We start from the raw sequence: 19,711 nt of genomic DNA, 5'->3' as shown, positions 1-19,711 counted from the left end.
CTGACAATGTTCAAGAAAATGTAATGTTTGCCAACCACTTAGCCTCCTGCAGCCTTATTGATCGCAATGAAGGGTACAACCTCCACCAAGATCCACAAGTGATGAGTCAGAAGTTATTTCCTTCCTGTACAGTTAACATGTCTTTGTTGCCTCTACTCTGTCTCTCCTGTGATGTTCTATTTCAGAAAGAGACCAAAAGACTTGACATGCTAGGCTGCTGGATTGACCGTCTCAACAGGCAAGCCTGTTGCCTGTCAACAAACATCGCCTATGCTTCACTCTTGTTCACCTATTTAAATCCCCCACCGCCAGATTGCAGTTCTCCATTCTGGTGCTATTCTGGGCTTTAACCCCTGAACGAACATGTCTTTGTCTGTGCTTGCCCTGGGCATTATAGTGTTTCCTTTCCATTCTGCTGGCTGCTTCAGTTGAAGGAGGGCAAGTGACTGATATGCAAGCAGCCATACTTGATCCTATCTGGGGTCAAGTAAGCTTGCCTTTAACTGAAGCAGTAAAGGGTAAAGGGGTCTGAGGACCAGGGCAGGATAGGGCTGAGTACTTTAAGACTACAACGTGGTTGGATGCAGAGTGAGTGGAAATTGGGGCGCTGGATGGAGTGGGGACAAAGTTTTGGTGGTTACAGGGATATTCGCAAAGATAATATGGCTGAAATATGCAATTTCTGCATAGTTAGCAATAGTGGAGTAACCATAATATGCTTTGTGCAAACACATTAAATCACCGGAAATGCATGAGACTGAAGGAATGCTTAATACAGGGCAAAATGGTCGTTCTGTGGGTTTTTAATTTTGAAGGGCTTGTTTGAGTCTGCGACATCAAACAGTTTAAAGGCTGGTTATGTTAATAATTAAGCTTCTGCTTGTTTTTTAATATGTAGAATTCTGTTGGGAGCACAAATCCAAATGGAGTTCACTCTGAATCTTGTGCCCCTGGGTAAGGGGATAGCTTCCTGGCTATTAGCTGAAAAGTGCTGTTTAAATACTGATGCTCAAATCAGAATGAGCTTGGTCATACCAGCAGTGGGAATCAGACTCTGAAGACAGCCTTTACAGGCTTTTGTGCACAAGGGCAAAATCACAGAAATTCAGGGCATGGGGATTATGGAAGTGTACTATTTACTTCAGGTGTATTGGGTATTGCTTGTACAGCCAGCATTTATTGCTTTGATACGGAGACCTGAACCACAATCATGAGTGGCTTCGTGGGCCAACTGCGGGGCAGTTAAGAATCAACCACATTACTGTGGGTCTGAGGTCACATGCAGGGCCAGAAGGATATTCGTGAACCAGATGGATTTTTTTCAGCTAACCAAAGGTAATGTGGTCACATATTACCCTTATTAGCTTTTTATTCTAATTTATGAAATTAACCAGATTTAAATTCCCCAGCTGCCGTGCTGGGATTTAAATTCCTGGGTACAGGTTGTTTAGAAACCTAATCATGAGCTGTCTTGTTTGTGTTGTGGTCCCTTCTGCCCTGTTGAGACAAATGTGGAGTGATTTAAATGTGCTCTAACTGAGGTTTGAGAAAACTGTTCAGTATTCTCAAAATCAGCATAGTTTTTTTTTCATTTGGCAGCGCTGCTCTTCCATGGGCTTATGTGCCTTCTCTCACTGACCAGTTAAAAATGATTCAAAGGCATCGTTGCAATCCAGGTCAATGAGTGAACAGTGCTCTCCAGCATCCATTCTTGGTTACATCATGGTAATAGCTGAGGGTTGTGCAGAGTGTGTCTTTAATGAAGAACAAACACTCTTTTTGTGATCTGTACCTGACTACTGGAGAGACGTAAACACGTACGGATGCAAAACCACAGCAAGATCTGTTTGGCCTCCCAGGAGTGAGGGCTGCAACATTCCTCCAGCTTTGTGCTATACAGAAAACTAAGATGGTGCTTCACATAGACAGATGCCACAATCTGGTCCAAATATCAATTTCTACCAGATATCATTAACACTTGGAGCTTCTAATTAAAAGTCACACTGGTGGAGATTCTAGTTGATAAGCTATTCAGTAGCCTTCAGTTTGTTCCTACTATTGTACAAGTCCGACGAGCTGCTTTTAACTGAAGAGGATCGTTGGCCAAGTGCTTGTGATCTTTGGAAGTGTAACAGTAATTTAGCAATCTGTTTTATTTTGTCACCTCCAGCCAACAGAAAATGGATTTCTTGGCATAAGTTTTCTTGCCCAAGTCATGCTTGGTTTATATGATTCTACTCACTTTGATTTAAAGTCCTGAGTTGTTTTGCTTTGTTTGAGGAAATTTGTGTTTGCAGCAGATGTATTACTGAGATTAAAACAAAGTCTCATGTTTACCATTGTCGAGTTTGTGATCACCACACTTAAACATTTTGTTTGTGACTCGTGCTTACTTTGTGAGCTTTAAAATATTACTGTGAAATATGAAATGCTGCACTAGTGTTGTAATTTCCACCATCACTATTGTTTGACTAAATATTCGTGGTGGAACGTGTGGATCTGATGTTAAAGAAGCAAGTGCAATTGGTCCATCAATGTAGGAGAGCGTGCACAGAAAAGTTTTTTGGCTTGTAGCCTCAAGGTGCATTCCTCGGTGTGCATGTGTGTATCTTTGAATACAGTTCTTTGGCTTTACTATGCTGTCTTACTAACTTGGCACCTTTAGGTCTTAGTGGTTGATCAGACCCAAGTACAGATTGCAACAAAAACAAAGTTGCTGGAAAAGCTCAGCAGGTCTGGCAACACCTGTGAAGGAAAAAACAATTAACGTTTCCTCAGAGCCTTGTACAGATTGACTTCTGCTAATAGTGAATTTTTGAATCCATGTTTCTTTCCTTCCAAGTCTTATGCCCAGTTGTTTGTTCATTGTAAACATATGGCTTTGAATATTCTGTTAGTGATAATTTTGTATTTGAAACAAGAAATCCTTCATCCAAATGTTTGTGAAAATGGGGCTTTCTCTTGCTGCAGTTGACATTCCTTTCAGCCTCTGCTCTGAGGGTCTGCCTCTACTGGAAGACACTGATTTGAGTGTTCAGCGGAGTAGAATATCTTGCCTCGTCTTTGCACAATTCAAATCTAAAGAAAAGTAACTCTGAACACAGATGCACGGTTTCAAGAGGCTTTTGTAAAGAGACGTGCAGGGTGGAGATCGATAGAAAAGAATTGTGGAGTGCAACAGTTTGACAACTGAGTTGGAGACGCTGTTAGGTCAAAAACACGAGGTAGGACTGAAAGGAGGTGAAGAGCGTGGGGCTGGATAGAGTTGCAGAGTTAGGGGTAGGGTTTGAACACATTAGGTGAGGTTTTAGAAGCTAATATGCTAGAAACAGATAGCAAGAACTGCAAATGCTGGAGTCAGAGTCAACACGGCGTGGAGCTGGAGGAACACAGTAGGTCAGGCAGCATCAGAGGGACAGGAAGGCTGACATTTCAGGTCAGGACCCTTCAGAAAGTTCTGAAGGGTCCCAACCCGAAACGATGACTTTCCTGTTCCCCTGATGCTGCCTGAGCACCTATGCTAAATGCAGGTTCAATGGAAGATAGCAAAGCTGAAATTGGATTCTGAAGACAAAGGGCTGTAATCCTTTCCGAGCTTGAGCATATTGGAGGCATGGTTAGCAAGTTTGCAAATGACACCAAAATTGGTGGTATTGTGGACAAGTGAAGGTTATCTAAGATTACAAGGAGCTCCTGATCAATTGTGTCAGTGGGTAGTGGATGGAGTTTAAATTGGATAAATGCAAGGTATTGCATTTTGGTAATGCAAACAGGAACAGGACTTGTACAATTAATAGTAAGGCCCTGGGTAGTGTTGTAGAACAGAGAGACCGAGGGGTTTAGGTACATAATTATTTGAAATTTGCATCACAGGCAGACAGGGTGGTTAAAAAGGTGTTTAGCACGCTTGCCTTCATTGCTTAGACTTTTTGAGTATAGGAGTTGGGACGTTATGTTGATGTTGTACAGCATGTTGGTGAGGACTCCTCTGGAATACTATGTCCAGTCCTGGTCACGCTGTTATAGGAATGGCATTATTAAACTGGAGAGGGTTCAGAAAAGATGTACCAGGATGTTACCAGGAATGGAGGGTTTGATAGAAAAATAGACTGAATAGGCTGGGGCTTTTCACTGGAGTGTAGGAGGTTGAAGGGTGACCTTTATTGCGCGTCATTAAATCATGAAGGGGTCAGGTAAGGTGAAGGACAAGGCTGTTTTCCCTATGGGGAAGTTCAAAACTAGCAGTCATATTTTTAGGGTGAGAGGAGAAAGATTGTAAAAGGATGTAAGAGGCCATTTTTTTAGTGGTTCATGTGTGCAATGGACTGCCTGAGGAAATGGCAGGTGGAGGTATAGTTACAACATTTAAAAGACATTTGAATAAGTATATGAATGGGAAAGATTTTGAGGGATGTGGGCCAGTTTAGTTTGGGAATATGGTTGGTGTGGACTGGTTGGACTGAAGGGTCTGTTTCCATGCTGTATGACTCAATGCTTCCAGTTTTTAACCGCTCTTTTACCAGCTCTTGCTTGTTTTCTAAACGTCTGCCAGGTTTTCACCCATTTGCAAGGGCTAGCTTGGATCTCCACTGCTTTCACCTTTTGTATCCTTTATGTGGGACTTTGTTCACATTCTTGGAAGTTGAGGTGCAGTTTGTTGGAGATTTCAGCTTTATGGTTCAAGTAGTCAAAGAAGTTGACGAGACAAGATATTCCTAATAGATTAGTCAGTAGGTTAATATTATACAGGCAGTCCTCATGTGTTTACTTAAGGTAATCAATTCCATTACTTCATACAGACCCAAGCAACACACATGACTCTTATTGACTTTTGGTTTTCTTTTTGGATGTGAGCCTAATGTTAGCCTGTTGTTCTTCCATAATGGTGGTCAGTGACTTTTTAATTTTTTTCCCCAAGTGTATCGCAGTCCTCTAAGACAAATAGTATCTGCCACTGGGAACTGCTGCGTTTTGAGCAAGTCCAGCCTGTCATCTAATCCAATTTATTAATCATACCACGTGTGTTCTGGTTGATTACATTAACTTTGTTTCCCCTTGATTTGGGAGCAAATAACCATCCTTTATTCCACTCAGATCTTTGGCATTTTCCTTTTTGTTCAATTACAAATTGTAGCTTTTGCCTCTAATTATACTTGCTATCTATGGTTCTGCATTTCCTCGGCCACAGTGACCCCCTTCACTTTTATTCTTGCAATGTTTATAATGGGTAATTTCTTCATTTAGCAATCTGATTTACTAGAATGCTGATAGCTAGACTGTAAATACTTTTAAGTGACAGTTACCCTCAACTGAAGTAATGTTCAACGCACTGCACTCGATGTGGCCGACTCTACATTGGAGAAACCAAATGCAGACTGGCATACCTGTATACATTGTAGAACACCTCCGGTCTGTGCACAAGCAGGACTCTGACCTTCTGTAGCCAGTCAGTTTAACACCCTGTCCTTCTCACATACCCACTTGTCTGCCCTCTGTATGCTGCAATGCTCCAGTGATTCACATAGCAAACTGAGGGAACAACATCTCATCTTTACAACCTTCCGGACTCCATATTGAGTGTAACGCCTTCAAATTGTGAAGCAACACCCCTTCCTTCCCTTCCTTTTAGTTTTATAATTGCATTCTCTGTCACCATGTCCTCTCTCTCCTCCCACTCCTGTGGGACTGTCTGTTCTTCCCAGTTTGGCATTTAGACACACCGTTGTTCTGCCATTCTCACGTACTGATCACTTAATTTGTGCTATTAGCACCTTTGTCCTGTCCACACTTCATGTCAGCTCTGATGAACAGACATATAGTCTTGAAATTTTAGCTTGCTGTCCCCCTCTCCATGGTTGCTGCCTGACATGCTGTGGATTCCTGCATCTGCAGTAATTTGCTCCTATAATGTTCAAAAACCTCCTTCAATCCATTTAGATTACTACTTCACTCATTTCAATGATCTTCAATTTTAGCTCTTCAAATTATATTTTGAATTAAGAGGGATGTTCAATACAATCTGTAACTATCCCCAAGAGGGTCACACCTGTTGCTCCTCACATGATGTCTAGGTCATTTACAAATACCAGCTCATGGTTAGCATCATTGCTTGTAGCCTTCCTGGCACTGAGCTATGAAGTGCTCATTAGCTATACTTAGAGGTTGACTCTAAAACTCAAGCATTATCTCCTGTATTTATTCCTACTCTTGTACAGCCTGTTCACTTCAAAGAAGAAGCTTTTTTGATCCAGTATCAATCTCTTACCTTGATTTTATTGGGTTGTTCAAAGAATGGGGAACAGCCACTTGAGCATGTTCTGCACCACCACTCCACATATTGCTATCATTTAACGTTATCCTGTATATTTGGCACAAGAAGTCGGACAGTTGTCCTATCAAGCCACTTTGTCATTTCTGAAGTCTGTAACTAGATCATCATTTTAATGTCTAAACTTCAAAGAATGCCTGCCAAGTCTGTAGTCTACTATCGTAATTCTAGGTTTAAGCTGTCTACCATTGTAACTTAAACTCTTAAGTTTTGCTTTTATTCTGGTGATTTTGCACTGAACCCCTTCCAAGGCCAGTATGTCTTTCCTTAAGGGTGGTCAGGTGACTCAGTGGTTAACACTGCTGTCTCACATTGCCAGGGACCTGGGTTCGATTCCAGCCTTGGGCGACTGTCTATGTGGAGTTTGCACGTTCTCCCCGTGTCTGAGTTCTGAGGAAGGATCACCGGGCCCGAAATGTTAACTCTTTCTTTTCATTCACAGATGCTGCCAGACCCACTGAGCTCTTTCAGCAACTTTGTTTTTTTTCTCCTAGTGTCTGTGTGGGTTTCCTGTGGGTGCTCCAGTTTCCTCCCACAGTCCAAAGATGTGCAAGTTAGGTAGATTGGCCCATGGTGTCCAAGGATATGTAGGTTAGCCATGGGAAATGCAAGGTTACAGGGCTGTGGTAGGGAGTGTCTGGATGGGGTGCTATTTGGAGGGTGGGTGTGGACTCAATGGGCTGAATGGCCTGCTTCCACGCTGGTACGGATTCTAAGAGGTGTGTTCTCCAATTTACTGCCCTCCAGATATGGTCTAGGACAGCTGAAGTGCATTCCTTCTGAATTGCAGCTTCCTTGTGATAAAGGCCAATGGTGCATTGGTATTCTTCATTACCTATTGTGCTCATGCATTAGTGATTTGTGTATGTAGACATGTAAATCAGTTTGCTCTTCCAGAGCTCCTAGCCTCTCACCATTTAAACAATGCCACATTTGTCTTTTAGGTTCAAAGAATGCCTCATACCTCCCCCTCACCCATCAACCTCTGTCTGACACATTTTGTCCAATCACTTACTGCATGTTAGTTTGCAACTTCATGTTCCCATCCAAAATAACATTGTATTTCTCTTAACCTGGTGCCATCTTTAAACTTAAATATGTAAAATGTCTCCCTTCGTTCAAGTCATTGACACAAATGTTGAAAAAGCTGAGGACCTGTTGTCATATCCTGTTATCCCTGCTCCCTTGTCTCCTCTGCGCAAGAAATTTCCAACCCATGTTAAAAAAGCTCCTTTCATTCCCTTGCATTTTGCTTTTAATAATCTTTCAATAATTGACTAAATTCAAGCTGTTTTCAAAATAGCTCTTCAATTTTATTTGTTCTTGTACAGAGATTTGAATGAAATAAACCAAAAAAATACAGATGCTGGAATTGAGGAACAAAGACAAATTGCTGGGCTGGCAACATCTGTAGACAGAAAGTCCAGTGACCCTCCTTCAGAATGTTCAGAGATTTGAATTTCCTGCTTCTTGGTTAGCAAGTGACAACTTGTATCAGTAGTACGATTGTGTGTTACAGTGTGGCACACTGGTCCTTCGTGGATAGCAAACCTTGGGAGTCCAGTACCTTGGCACACAACTGCCTTGTTGAAGTTTACTACTTAGCTGATTCATTGAAAGTGGATGATCTTTTCTTAAAATTTCCTTTAACGTGTGGAAATAATATCAGGTTGTAGTTTCCCTGGGAATTTCCTTTGCTCATCGTGGGACCTTTTTTCAGTTTTACAGTAAGCAGAACTGAAGCCATCTAGCCTGCAAAAGCTGCAATAATTTTGTGTCTTACAACTGCATTTTTAAATGCTTTACACAGTTGTTGTTTTTAAAAAAAAAAAAATTCCTTGGTCAGAAGTGGGGGTGTAGAGAAGGAACTGTGCAGACAGACACATCTTAGCTTATTTTTGAAATTTATCTGTGGGTGGGGGGAGGGAGGGCCTTGCTAGCCAGGCTAGCATTTGATTGCCCATTCCTAACTACTCAGTTGAGAGTCAGTCACATTGTTGTGGGTCTGGAGTTGCATGTAGGCCAGACCAGCTATTCTTTCTCTCCTAAATAATACTAATGAATATAAGAATATTAGTGGGTTTTTAATGACCATCAATACTGGTACCATGGCATCCATTAGAGTAGCTTTTAGTTCAACATTTTATTGAATTCAAATCTCCCCATCTGTGGTGGGATTCGCACCTTTGTCCCCACAACATTAGTTTGGGGTTCTGGATTACTAGTGCAGTGACATTACCACTACTTGATCACCTTTGCACCTTACTACACCTTGCTCACAGGCCTACATTAGCTACGGGTGCAATGAAGGCTTTTTTCTTTTTGAAAAAAGTCTTGTCCTTGCTAAAATGGCCTACAATGGTAAGGAGGTCGATAGGCTAAGAAGGGAAGAGATGTTGCCAGTTGCAGGGGAAGTGGAGTGTTATCAATAAACAAAAACATGAACCTATAAAACCAAGGCAGTCACTAGTATTTGGAGAGGTTCTTGACTAAAAAGTGTCATTGAGATAGATAATACATATGTAATCAAGGCAAATCGAGCCAAACAAGCAAGGACCTTTTGTTATTGGAAGATGATTTGGGTGTAAAAGTAGCAGTTTTGTACAGCTATAAAGTGCCTTAGTGAGACTGCACTTGGAATACTGTGTACAGTTTTGGTCTCTTTACTTGAAGGGCACAATTGTGTATTAGCATTTCAGAAGATTCACTTGTCTGATTCTGGGGATAAAGGGGCTCAATCTTGAGCAGAAGTTGTGCAGGTTGGTCCTAAACCTGTTGGAGTTCAGAAGGATGAGAAGTGATCTGGTTGGAATATGCAAGATTGTGAGGAGATTTGATAGTGTTGCTGAGAAGATATTCCTCTTGGTCAGTGCCCATGCAAGGCCGCTAGCATGGGTATTCATTCCCTAAATCTCTACATTTCCCCTCCTTTCCTCATTTCAGAGGCTGCTTAAAAACCTACCTCTTTGATCAAACGTTTGTTAATTTGTCCTAATATCGGTGTCAGGCTATGTTTGACATTACTTCTGTGAAGCACCTTGGCACATATATAAGGGTTATGTAAATGCAGCTGGTGGTTGTTGGCCTCATCTCTGCCATGGATGTGAAATTTCAGCGTCTGTGGAAGCAGTGGGTTTGAATTTGTATTACTTCTGTGTCTTTTTCTTTCAATCCAATATAACTGTGTTTCTACTGGAAGAATATAGTTTATTTTAATCCAGAAACTAGCTTGATTGGGGTTTCTCTAGAGACTCCTAAAACGCATGCTCACCCAGCTTCTGGTTGACAAGGAGAAAAATTATTGTGATTTAAGAACCGCACCATAATTAGGTTTAAAATGAGCTCGAGTAAGTGTGATGCAGATTGTTCTATGAATAATGGATTGCTACCTTCCATTTAATGATTGGGATCTCTTTGCCCCTTGCCCCAAGGTGGAGCACAGTGACTCATTTCTCCTGAATGTAGTTCATTGTTGTTCTCTTGGTTAGTGGTGTAGCATATGCAGAATAAAAATGGAAACTACTGGAAAATTTCAGCAAATCTGATTTGTATCCCTGGACAGCGAAACCGTGGATATTTAGAACCCAATATGGCACACTCTGAACGTATGTGAGTACATGGTGCAGTTAGTTTTGTGGTTTTTCCAGTTGAAATCTCTAACTCGTTTTGAAGTGGAGCTACCTCTGTCCCCAGAGTTCAGATTTGAGTGTGTTTTACTGACAACAGCATGCATATATGTATTCAAAGCAAGAAAATGACTTTAGTGAAGCACAATGGGATATCTATGCATTCTCTAATGTACATATTATTTATATATAATTACTTTGTATTTAATCTAAAGAAATGTTAAAGTGCTTCACAAAGCATTAAATAACGGACAGTCAGTTGGACAACGATGACCAAAAGCTCAGCTAATGTGATGGGAGGGGGTTTTGATGTTGCGATGGAGTTTCTTAGCTTGAGTTTCACTATCTGAAAAGCATTAAATCCTTTGGAGCTGTTGTTTCCAGAGTTGCAATCTTAACACTTATTAATAATTTGAAGAGACATAGGTCATTTTGGAGGATGCTGTGCACAAGTGTTTGGTTTTGAATCTATTGCCTGTCTGTTTTCATGACATCTCATCGTTGAAATAGTACAGAAAGTCCATAATTTCAAACTGTTAAAAATTAATTGCAGCTTATCCTTTGCTCTCCCTTTTTCGAGCATTTTTAGCAACTGGGATGTGTGTGATCTTTTTAAAAACCTTTCCCCCCCCTTTTCTTTTTTTTTAGCTTAATATTCACGCCAAGGTGGATTTGCCGAATGAAGTTAGCCTTCCCCCTGCTGTCTCTGGGACTGGAGCAGACGGCAGTGGGGTTGGCGATGGCGAAGATGATGGTTCGGCTCCGAGTCCACAGAGTGAAGCGGTCACAAATGAATTGCAGGAGCTCACATTGCAGTCAAACAATGGCCTCTCTCCATTGAACAAAAGAAAAAATGGTGAGTACCTGTGGACTGCATATAGTACGGTAGTGCCTTGCATATTGGCAGTTTGTGGTCTTGCCCTAATCTAGTGCGCAAGTGAGATTTTGCCACTTAAAACTTAAATCTGGAGCTTGGTGAAAATGGGATCAAATACAGTTGATGTCTTGTGCGATTTAATAGTTTGCCAATGTTTACTAGGAAGAATAGTTTTTGGGTACAATAGCCATAGGAATCCTAGCATCAGAACTATGATGCTTTAAGAGTTTGTACCACTTGCACAGCTGAAGGTCCAGTCTAGCTCAATGGGTAGCATTCTTGCCTGTAAATCAAATAATCGTGGTACAAAGTACTACTGCGGATACTTAAACTATCATGAAGGCTAACAACCCCAGGTGTTCTGCATTGCTGGATGCCGTCTTTTGGAGTAACTATTAAACCAGCTTGCTTTTTGCCCCTCCAAGTTGATTCCACAGCACCATTCTGAAAAGGAGAATGGAAACTCTCCATGTAGTGTTGACCAATAGTTCTCCCCAAACCAGCTTAGAACAGATGATGTGGCCATCATATTGCTCACTGATGGGAGCACGCTGTGCAGCAGCCAACTTGCGCACTACTTGCATTCCAAAATTAACTACAGTTCATAAGTATTTCACAGGCCATGTAACATTCTGGGATGACCAGAAGCAGTGAAAATACTATCTGAACGTGTTATTTTCTTGTCATGATATTATGGAGATGGTGATCAAAGCTGCCTTAATTAGTGATATGAACGATTCTGTAAATATGATAGAGTACGTTTGCTTGAGACTGGATATCATGAGCTCTGGGAGTTGGTTGTGGCATGAGTGGTTGTATTCTTTCTTTCTTTGTAACTCAGGGTGAGGTCACAGTTTCAAACAAGCATTTAAAAAAAAATTAGCAAAATGTAACCTAAGTTAACATGCAGATTTGTTATTTTCCCTGTCATCTGTTTTCAATTTTCAGAAAATGTGAAAACTGTTTCTTGGAGATGTTGTACTTTGAATTGTTTATACAGTTTTTTAATCAAAGGACATACTCTCCTGTGCTTTGTATGTGTATCAGCAAACTACATCAGTTTAGATTGTGTGGTTTTTATTGGAGGCATCTCAGTCAAATGATGCTAGATACACCAAGCAGGACAGGCAGCATCTAGGGAGAGAGAAGTGGAGTTTTTGTCAGAACTGATGGTAAGTGCAGATACTTAATTTAAAAACAAACTTGTTGTTGTTAAACGAAGTTTAAAACATCTACACAACTTATCTAAAGTTCAAAGCCTTTTCAGGAAGGTGAACAGATCTTAATGTAGGAATTTACTCAAAATATGGTGCAGGTTGCGTTCAATGTAACAAAAGTGATGTCTCAGTAATTGTATTTGAGCTCACAGTTGTGAGGACCCTGAGGGCAAAGAATCATACAGCATGGAAACAGACTCTTCAGTCCAACTAGTCCATGCCAACCATGTCCCCAAACTAAACAAGTCCCACTTGCTTGTGTTTGGTGCATATCCCTCTAAGTTTTTCCTATTCATGTACTTATCCAAATGTCTCTTAAATGTTGTAACTGTACCTGCATTCGCCACTTCCTTTGGTACTTCATTTCAAATGAACCACTCTGGTTTTAAAAAGAAATTGCCCCTCATCTCCTTTTTACATGTTTCTCCTTTATGTTAAAAATACGGCCCCTTGTTTTGAACTCCCCCAATCTAGGGAAAAGACTCTTGCTATTTACCTTACCAAGCCTCTGATGATTTTATGAACCTCTAAGATCACCTGTCAACCTCTACACTCCAGGGAAACAAGTTGCAGTCTAATCACCTTTGTTGATAACTCAAGCCTTCCATTCCCAGCAGTATCCTGGTAAATCTATTCTAAACCCTCTCCATTTTAATAGCATCCTTCCTACAGCAGGGTGACCACAATTGCATGCGGTACTCCAGAAGAGGCCTCACCAACATCCTGTACAAGCTCAAAATGATGACCCCACTCCGATACATAATGGTCTGAGCAATGAAGGCAAGCATGCTAAACACTGCCTTAACCGCCCTGCCGACCTGTGATGCAAAGTTGAAAGAATTATATTCCTGAGCCCCGAGGTGTCTCTGTTCTACAATACTATCCAGGGTCCTGCCCTTGTTCGTTTTTACCAAAATGCAATACCTGTTTTCTCCTGTCAAGCCAACTTTGTATCCAGTTGGAAAGCTCAACCTGAATCCCATATGATCTAACTTTGCTAATTAGTCAACCACGTGGAACCTTGTCCAAGTCTTTACTAAAGTCCAAGTAAACAACGTCTACCGCACTGACCTCAGTCTTTTTGGTTGCTTCCTCAAAAAACTCAATTAAGTTTGAGAGACATGATTTCCCTTGCACAAACCATGCTGACGATCCCTAATCAGTCCTTGCCTCTCCAAATGCATGTAAATCCTATCTTTCAGAATTACCTCTGACAACTTACCCACTGCTGATGTCAGGCTATAGTTCCCAGACTTCTCCTTCCAGCTTTTCTTAAATTCAGACACCCTCCAGTCCTCTGGCACCTCACCCATGGTTATAGATGATACCAATATTTCTGCTAGGGATCCCGCAATTTCTTCCCAACTTCCCACAATGTCCTGGGATTTGCTTGATCAGGTCGTGATAATATATCCATCCACCTTTTATATTTTCTAAGACCTCCAGCATTTGCTCTTCTGTAATGTGAAATGTTTTCAAAACATCAATATTTATATCCCTGTGTTCTCTAGCCTCCATTTCTGTCTCCACTGTAAAAACTGATAGGAGAGATAATAAATGAATATTTCTTATCTCCAGAGGTTCAACACACAGATGACCTTGTCGATCTTTGAGGGGCTCTATTTTCTCTTTAGTTGCTCTTTTGCCCTTAATGTACTTGTAGAATCTCTTTGCATTATCCTTGAAATTATCTGTCAAGGCCATCTCAGATCCCCTCTTTGCCTTCCTGATTTCCCTCTGAAGAATGCCCCTACGCACTCTTTTTATACTCCTTGAGATTCATTTGATCCCAGTTGTCTATATCTAATATATGATTCTTTCTTATTCTTGACTAGAACCTCAATATTTTTATTCATCCATTGTACCCTTATCTTGTCAGCCTTACCTTTCACCCTAACAGGAACATAATGCCTCTGAACTTTCCTCATCACAGCTTTGAAAGCCTCCCTCTTGTCAATTGTCCCTTTTACCTGCGAGCAGTCCATTCCAATCAACTTTTGAAAGTTCTTGTCTTGTACCATTAAAATTTGCCTTACTCCAATTAAGAACGTAACTTTTGTGGAAGGCTTCTCCTTTTTCACGACTCACTTAAAACTAATAGAATTATGATCAGCAGTCCCAAAGTGTTTGCCTATTGACAGTTTAGTCACCTGTTCTGGCTTATTTCCCCTAAGAAGGTCAAGTTTTAGTTCTTCTTCTGTGGTAGGTATACTTACATATTGATAGCTTGCATTCTTGTTTCGTTTATCCTGAATTCAAATAGTCACCTTTTGAATTTTCTCATATTGCTGGGTTTTAAGTGCATCCAGGTCACGTGTTGCCATGACAGTCCGGCTGTTCAGCATTCACGACAGTGATTGCACTACAAGACACTGTTTTACCTGAAATGGTCTGACATCTCTTAGCCTTGTTGTTATGCCCTCTTAAATTGTCCCAAACGATCTTAAATGTGAAAGTTTGGAAACTGTGTCCCCTGTTTTCTTTGGTCAGCTATAGTGTGGCACTTCAAGTGCATAAGTGTTAACTAACTTTGACATTCCAAGCACAGGTAGTTCTCCTATAGCGCGAAAGTTGTGTTCTCGTACACCCTTGCGCTATAGTAAATCGTGTTCATAGGGAAATCGCGATAGAAAATCGGCAATCCGCGTTAATGAAACATGGGGTGCAGCAGAACTATCTGCGTACCAGACTTTGCAGATAATGTTTTCTATGTTGAATTATTCAGTGTCTTCTCCCCATGAATTACTTGAACGTATAAGCCAAGAGAAACCCTACTGGTGATGTTTTGGTCCAACATCTATGGTGAACAACTGACCTTAGTGCCTTTTTGGGACACTCAGGCTGGTGACTGACACAAGTTTACTCTTTACTTTTTTAAAAAAAAATCTTCCAGTCTTAAATACAAGTATGATCTTTGCAGATGTTGAGCGGATTTACAATGGTACCAGTTTTGATAAGATTGTGTTAGTACATATGTCCATCTGAATGTCAATAACGTGTTGGCATCTACCTGGGAATGCAAATCCCAAAGTAAATTTCAGGTAATTAGTCCGCGGTGTAGTCTGTATAGGGGACACTTCTTGCTAATATCCAGCATTGTCTGTGCATTGCCATAAGTGTGTAAGGGGTTTTTACTGAAGCCCCAGTGGTGGAGTTTGGATGCATTGAGGCCTTGGCCGACCCTGAAGGAGAGAGTCTCACCATTTTGAGGAAATAAACAATGTTTTAGAGAAGATAGTGATATTTTCTTTAGACCACGCTTGATGAAAAGGAATTTGGTGCAGCAATTCCTTTTTAAAAAGAAGGGCAGTGAAAGGACCTGGTAAATAATTCAGATCACCAAGTGATGACAATAATTGAGTGAACGGTGTGTAATGGGGAGTAATACTGCACTTTTGTTTTAAGAGCCTGATTGGTATTGGCTATCCCTTGATTTGAGGATGACATCCACTCAGGGTTGTGACTGAACAGGCAAGTGCCTGAGCCCCCAGACCTTTTGAGCACTTTGGGGAGGTGGTAGTGCAGGATTTGCTTCCTCCTATTCCCCTTTCTGCTCTCACTCTGCCTATTGTTGTTGAGACGTTGGCTTCAAAGTGTGAGGAACCTCAACGGACAAGTTGCCATACTGAATAATGGGTGGTGAGATTCTCCCAGTCATTAATGTAATGTTGCTGCACTTCAGTGGTAGCTTCATTGTGTCTTTGAAGGCTTTTCTTCATTTTCCCTGGAACTCTGGCTGTTGGAGAGTTGAGAAAACAGGCCCTTTCAGTAGAGTTTTTTTGGCCTTTGGGATATAGTGTTCAATCCGTTGTGATTGATTTTGCAGGAGTTTTGCCTGAATACTTGTGGTGCTGACTTCTAGCTTGATTATATGTGGAAGGGAAGATTGAAGGAGGGAGTGTCTCGCAACATTAAGATTCTGGAAAATAATTTGAGAATAGAAGTTAGTAAATCATTCCTTTGCATTCTATGAAGTGGAAGTTGGTGCGTTCCATTTATGTTATTAAAAGTTAGTGAAAGGGTTAATTTTGATTGCTGAAGAAAGTGAATGGCTGCACAGAGCAAAGTTCACTGGCATTGTAAAAGCTTTGTGTATTCAAGGCTGTCCTCATTTGAGGTGGTGAGCTCATTCATGACAGCTGTATCGAGCAAGCAGGAGGAGAGGTCCATACCTGAAAGTGTCCCACCCCCACTGAGCAGTCGTCACCAGTGATAACCTTTTCACACAAGCTTCATCAGGAGAGAAATCGTACAGGAGTGGGAAAGTGGGGGTGAGCAACTTGTGACCACGAACCACTTGAAGAAAACAGCCTTGTTTGGAAACGGAAAATCTGCTGCTCATGATCCACTGTGTGTACATAGCAGGTAAGGTAGTGCTCATGTCTGAGGCATCTGGGCGGTGTTCAGTTAAATGGCTGTCTCTCTGGGAGCAGCTTATTCCCAATAGATTGGGCTAACTCTGAATTGTTTTCCTAGTTAATGAAGAGAGCTTTTCAGCAGGAGCTATGGGGCCCCTGAGATGGTAGTGACGCGTTTTAATTTTGTTTTGCAATACTGCTTGCATTGCCAATTTCTATATTCTGAGTGATGCACATTCCATTGCAGCTTCTGAGTGGTGGCATGTTTGAACAAAGAGCCTCAACAGTTGTCTACGCTTCTGTAAATCAAATAATATACTGGGGGTTTTAACCTCCCAATTTGTCGTCATTCCCCTGCCCACTGAAGCCATGCACTGTTTGAGTTTGGGAGCTGTGTGATGTCAGAGACTTCTCCAATCCCACAGCACAGGTGGCGATTGTGTTGGGTTGACTTCTTAATTTTACTCCATGATCTTGCTGTAGAGCGTTTGATGGCCCTGTAGACCAGAATCTTGGTGAGGCTCTGACATATTATACACTGTCACAGCCCATCAGTACACCAAGTTGCCGAGGCAGTGCTGTTTAAGGTTCTTGGGAAGATCTGTAGCTTGGGTTGTGGGTGAGTTTGTTGACTTGCTTACCGAGCTGGCTGGTTATTGTTCAGATGTTTTGTCACATCAGTGCGGCCTCTGATGAAGTGATGTCTTTCTACTCCACTTAGTATTTATGATCTGGTCTGTTAGGTGTTTTGTCATTTCCGGTTCTTTTTTGCAAGGGTTTGTACATGGGGTCTAATTCCACATGTTTATTGATTGCACTATGGGTGGAGAACCAGGCCTCCAGGAATTCCTGTGCATGTCTATGGTTGGCTTGAGCGAGGAAGGTCAGTGTTACAGTTTGCTGGTTTGCAGATTGAAATGAAGGCAATCCTAGTGTGAGTCTCTTGCCAGTCATTGCTTGGCAAAGGCTAATTAAGTAAATGCTTATTTTTTGCCTAGAAAAGTTTATCTATCCATCTTCCTGTCTCCTTTCAACTATGCTACACACATGGTAGGACAGAACCTGAGTCTGTGCTGTATGTTTTTGAGTTTTAATAAACAATCTGAGCGAGAGGAATGAATAGTGCCAGCTATGTCCCTAATTGTCAACTGCACCTAGGATTTCTATTTGAGTTTCTATACGGGAGGCGATGGCCTAGTGGTATTATTGCTGGACTGTTAATCCAGAGACCCGGATAACATTCTAGGGAGTGGCCTCCTACCCTCCCTCGACCTCTTCATCTCCAACTGCCGTCGAGACATCAATCGCCTCAACCTCTCCACCCCTCTCACCCACTCCAACCTCTCCCCCGCAGAACGTGCAGCCCTCCGCTCCCTCCGCTCCAATCCCAACTTCACCATAAAACCCGCGGACAAGGGAGGCGCAGTTGTAGTATGGCGCACTGACCTCTACATCGCCGAGGCCAGACGCCAACTCTCCGACACCACCTCCTACCGCCCCCTTGATCATGACCCCACCCCTGAGCACCAAACCATCATCTCCCAAACCATCCACAACCTCATCACCTCAGGTGACCTCCCACCCACGGCCTCCAACCTCATCGTTCCCCAACCTCGCACTGCCCGCTTCTATCTCCTTCCCAAAATCCACAAACCTGAATGCCCTGGTCGACCCATTGTCTCCGCCTGCTCCTGCCCCACCGAACTGATCTCCAACTATCTAGACTCCATTTTCTCCCCCTTGGTCCAGGAACTCCCTACCTATGTCCGTGACACCACCCACGCCCTCCACCTCCTCCAGAACTTCCAATTCCCCGGTCCCCAACACCTCATCTTTACCATGGACGTCCAGTCCCTCTACACCTGCATTCCCCATGCAGATGGCCTTAAGGCCCTCCGCTTCTTCCTGTCCCGCAGGCCCGACCAGTCCCCCTCCACTGATACCCTCATCCGCTTAGCCGAACTCGTCCTCACACTCAACAACTTCTCTTTCAATTCCTCCCACTTCCTACAGACAAAGGGGGTAGCCATGGGTACCCGCATGGGCCCAAGCTACGCCTGCCTCTTTGTAGGTTACGTGGAACAATCCCTCTTCCGTACCTACACCGGCCCTAAACCCCACCTCTTCCTCCGTTACATTGATGACTGTATCGGCGCCGCCTCGTGCTCCCACGAGGAGCTCGAACAGTTCATACACTTCACTAACACCTTCCACCCCAACCTTAAGTTTACCTGGACTATCTCTAACACCTCTCTCCCCTTCCTGGACCTCTCTGTCTCCATATCGGGCAACCACCTAGAAACCGATATTCATTTCAAGCCCACCGACTCCCACAGCTACCTAGAATACTCCTCCTCCCACCCACCTTCCTGCAAAAATGCTATCCCCTATTCCCAATTCCTTCGCCTCCGCCGCATCTGCTCCCAGGATGAGGCATTCCACTCCCGTACATCTCAGTTGTCCTCGTTTTTCAAGGACCGTAACTTCCCCTCCTCGGTGGTCGAGAACGCCCTCAACCGTGTCTCCCACATCTCCCGCACCTCATCCCTCACACCCCGTCCACGCAATAAAAACCAAAAAAGAATCCCCCTCGTCCTCACGTACCACCCCACCAACCTCCGGATCCAACGCATCATCCTCCGACACTTCCGCCATCTGCAATCCGACCCCACCACCAAAGACATCTTTCCCTCCCCACCCTTATCTGCTTTCCGGAGGGACCACTCTCTCCGTGACTCCCTTGTCCGCTCCACACTCCCCTCCAGCTCCTCCACACCCGGCACTTTTCCCTGCAACCTCAGGAAGTGCTACACCTGCCCCCATACCTCCTCCCTCACCCCCATCCCAGGCCCCAAGAAGACTTTCCACATCAAGCAGATGTTCACCTGCACATCTGCCAATGTGGTATACTGCATCCGCTGTACCCGTTGTGGCTTCCTCTACATCGGGGAAACCAAGCGGAGGCTCGGGGACCGCTTTGCAGAACACCTACGCTCGGTTCGCAATAAACAACTGCACCTCCCAGTCGCGAACCATTTCAACTCCCCCTCCCATTCCTCAGACGACATGTCCATCCTGGGCCTCCTGCAGTGCCACAACGATGCCACCCGAAGGTTGCAGGAACAGCAACTCATATTCCGCTTGGGAACCCTGCAGCCCAATGGTATCAATGTGGATTTCACAAGTTTCAAAATCTCCCCTCCCCCTACCGCATCCCAAAACCAGTCCAGCTCATCCCTGCCTCCCTAACCTGTTCTTCCTCCCACCTATCCCCTCCTCCCACCTCAAGCCGCACCTCCATCTCC

At 43.0% G+C, this 19,711-nt stretch overlaps 1 protein-coding gene across 1 annotated transcript in view; it reads left to right on the top strand.

Annotated features, from left to right (window-relative positions):
• Positions 1–19,711, top strand: part of LOC109913877 (myocardin-related transcription factor A-like) — a 133,756-nt gene that overhangs the window by 18,450 nt on the left and 95,595 nt on the right. Inside the window, exon 7 of the mRNA XM_048617342.1 lies at positions 10,603–10,810. Within this exon, the coding sequence (XP_048473299.1) occupies positions 10,603–10,810 (208 nt within the window). The remainder of the gene's footprint in view (positions 1–10,602; positions 10,811–19,711) is intronic.

The sequence above is a fragment of the Rhincodon typus genome, chromosome 37 (assembly GCF_021869965.1).
Source record: "Rhincodon typus isolate 14 chromosome 37, sRhiTyp1.1, whole genome shotgun sequence".
NCBI classification, from domain to species: domain Eukaryota; kingdom Metazoa; phylum Chordata; class Chondrichthyes; order Orectolobiformes; family Rhincodontidae; genus Rhincodon; species Rhincodon typus.
The sequence above is the reverse complement of the archived record's forward strand: the minus strand, read 5'-3'. Positions and strand labels throughout refer to the sequence as shown.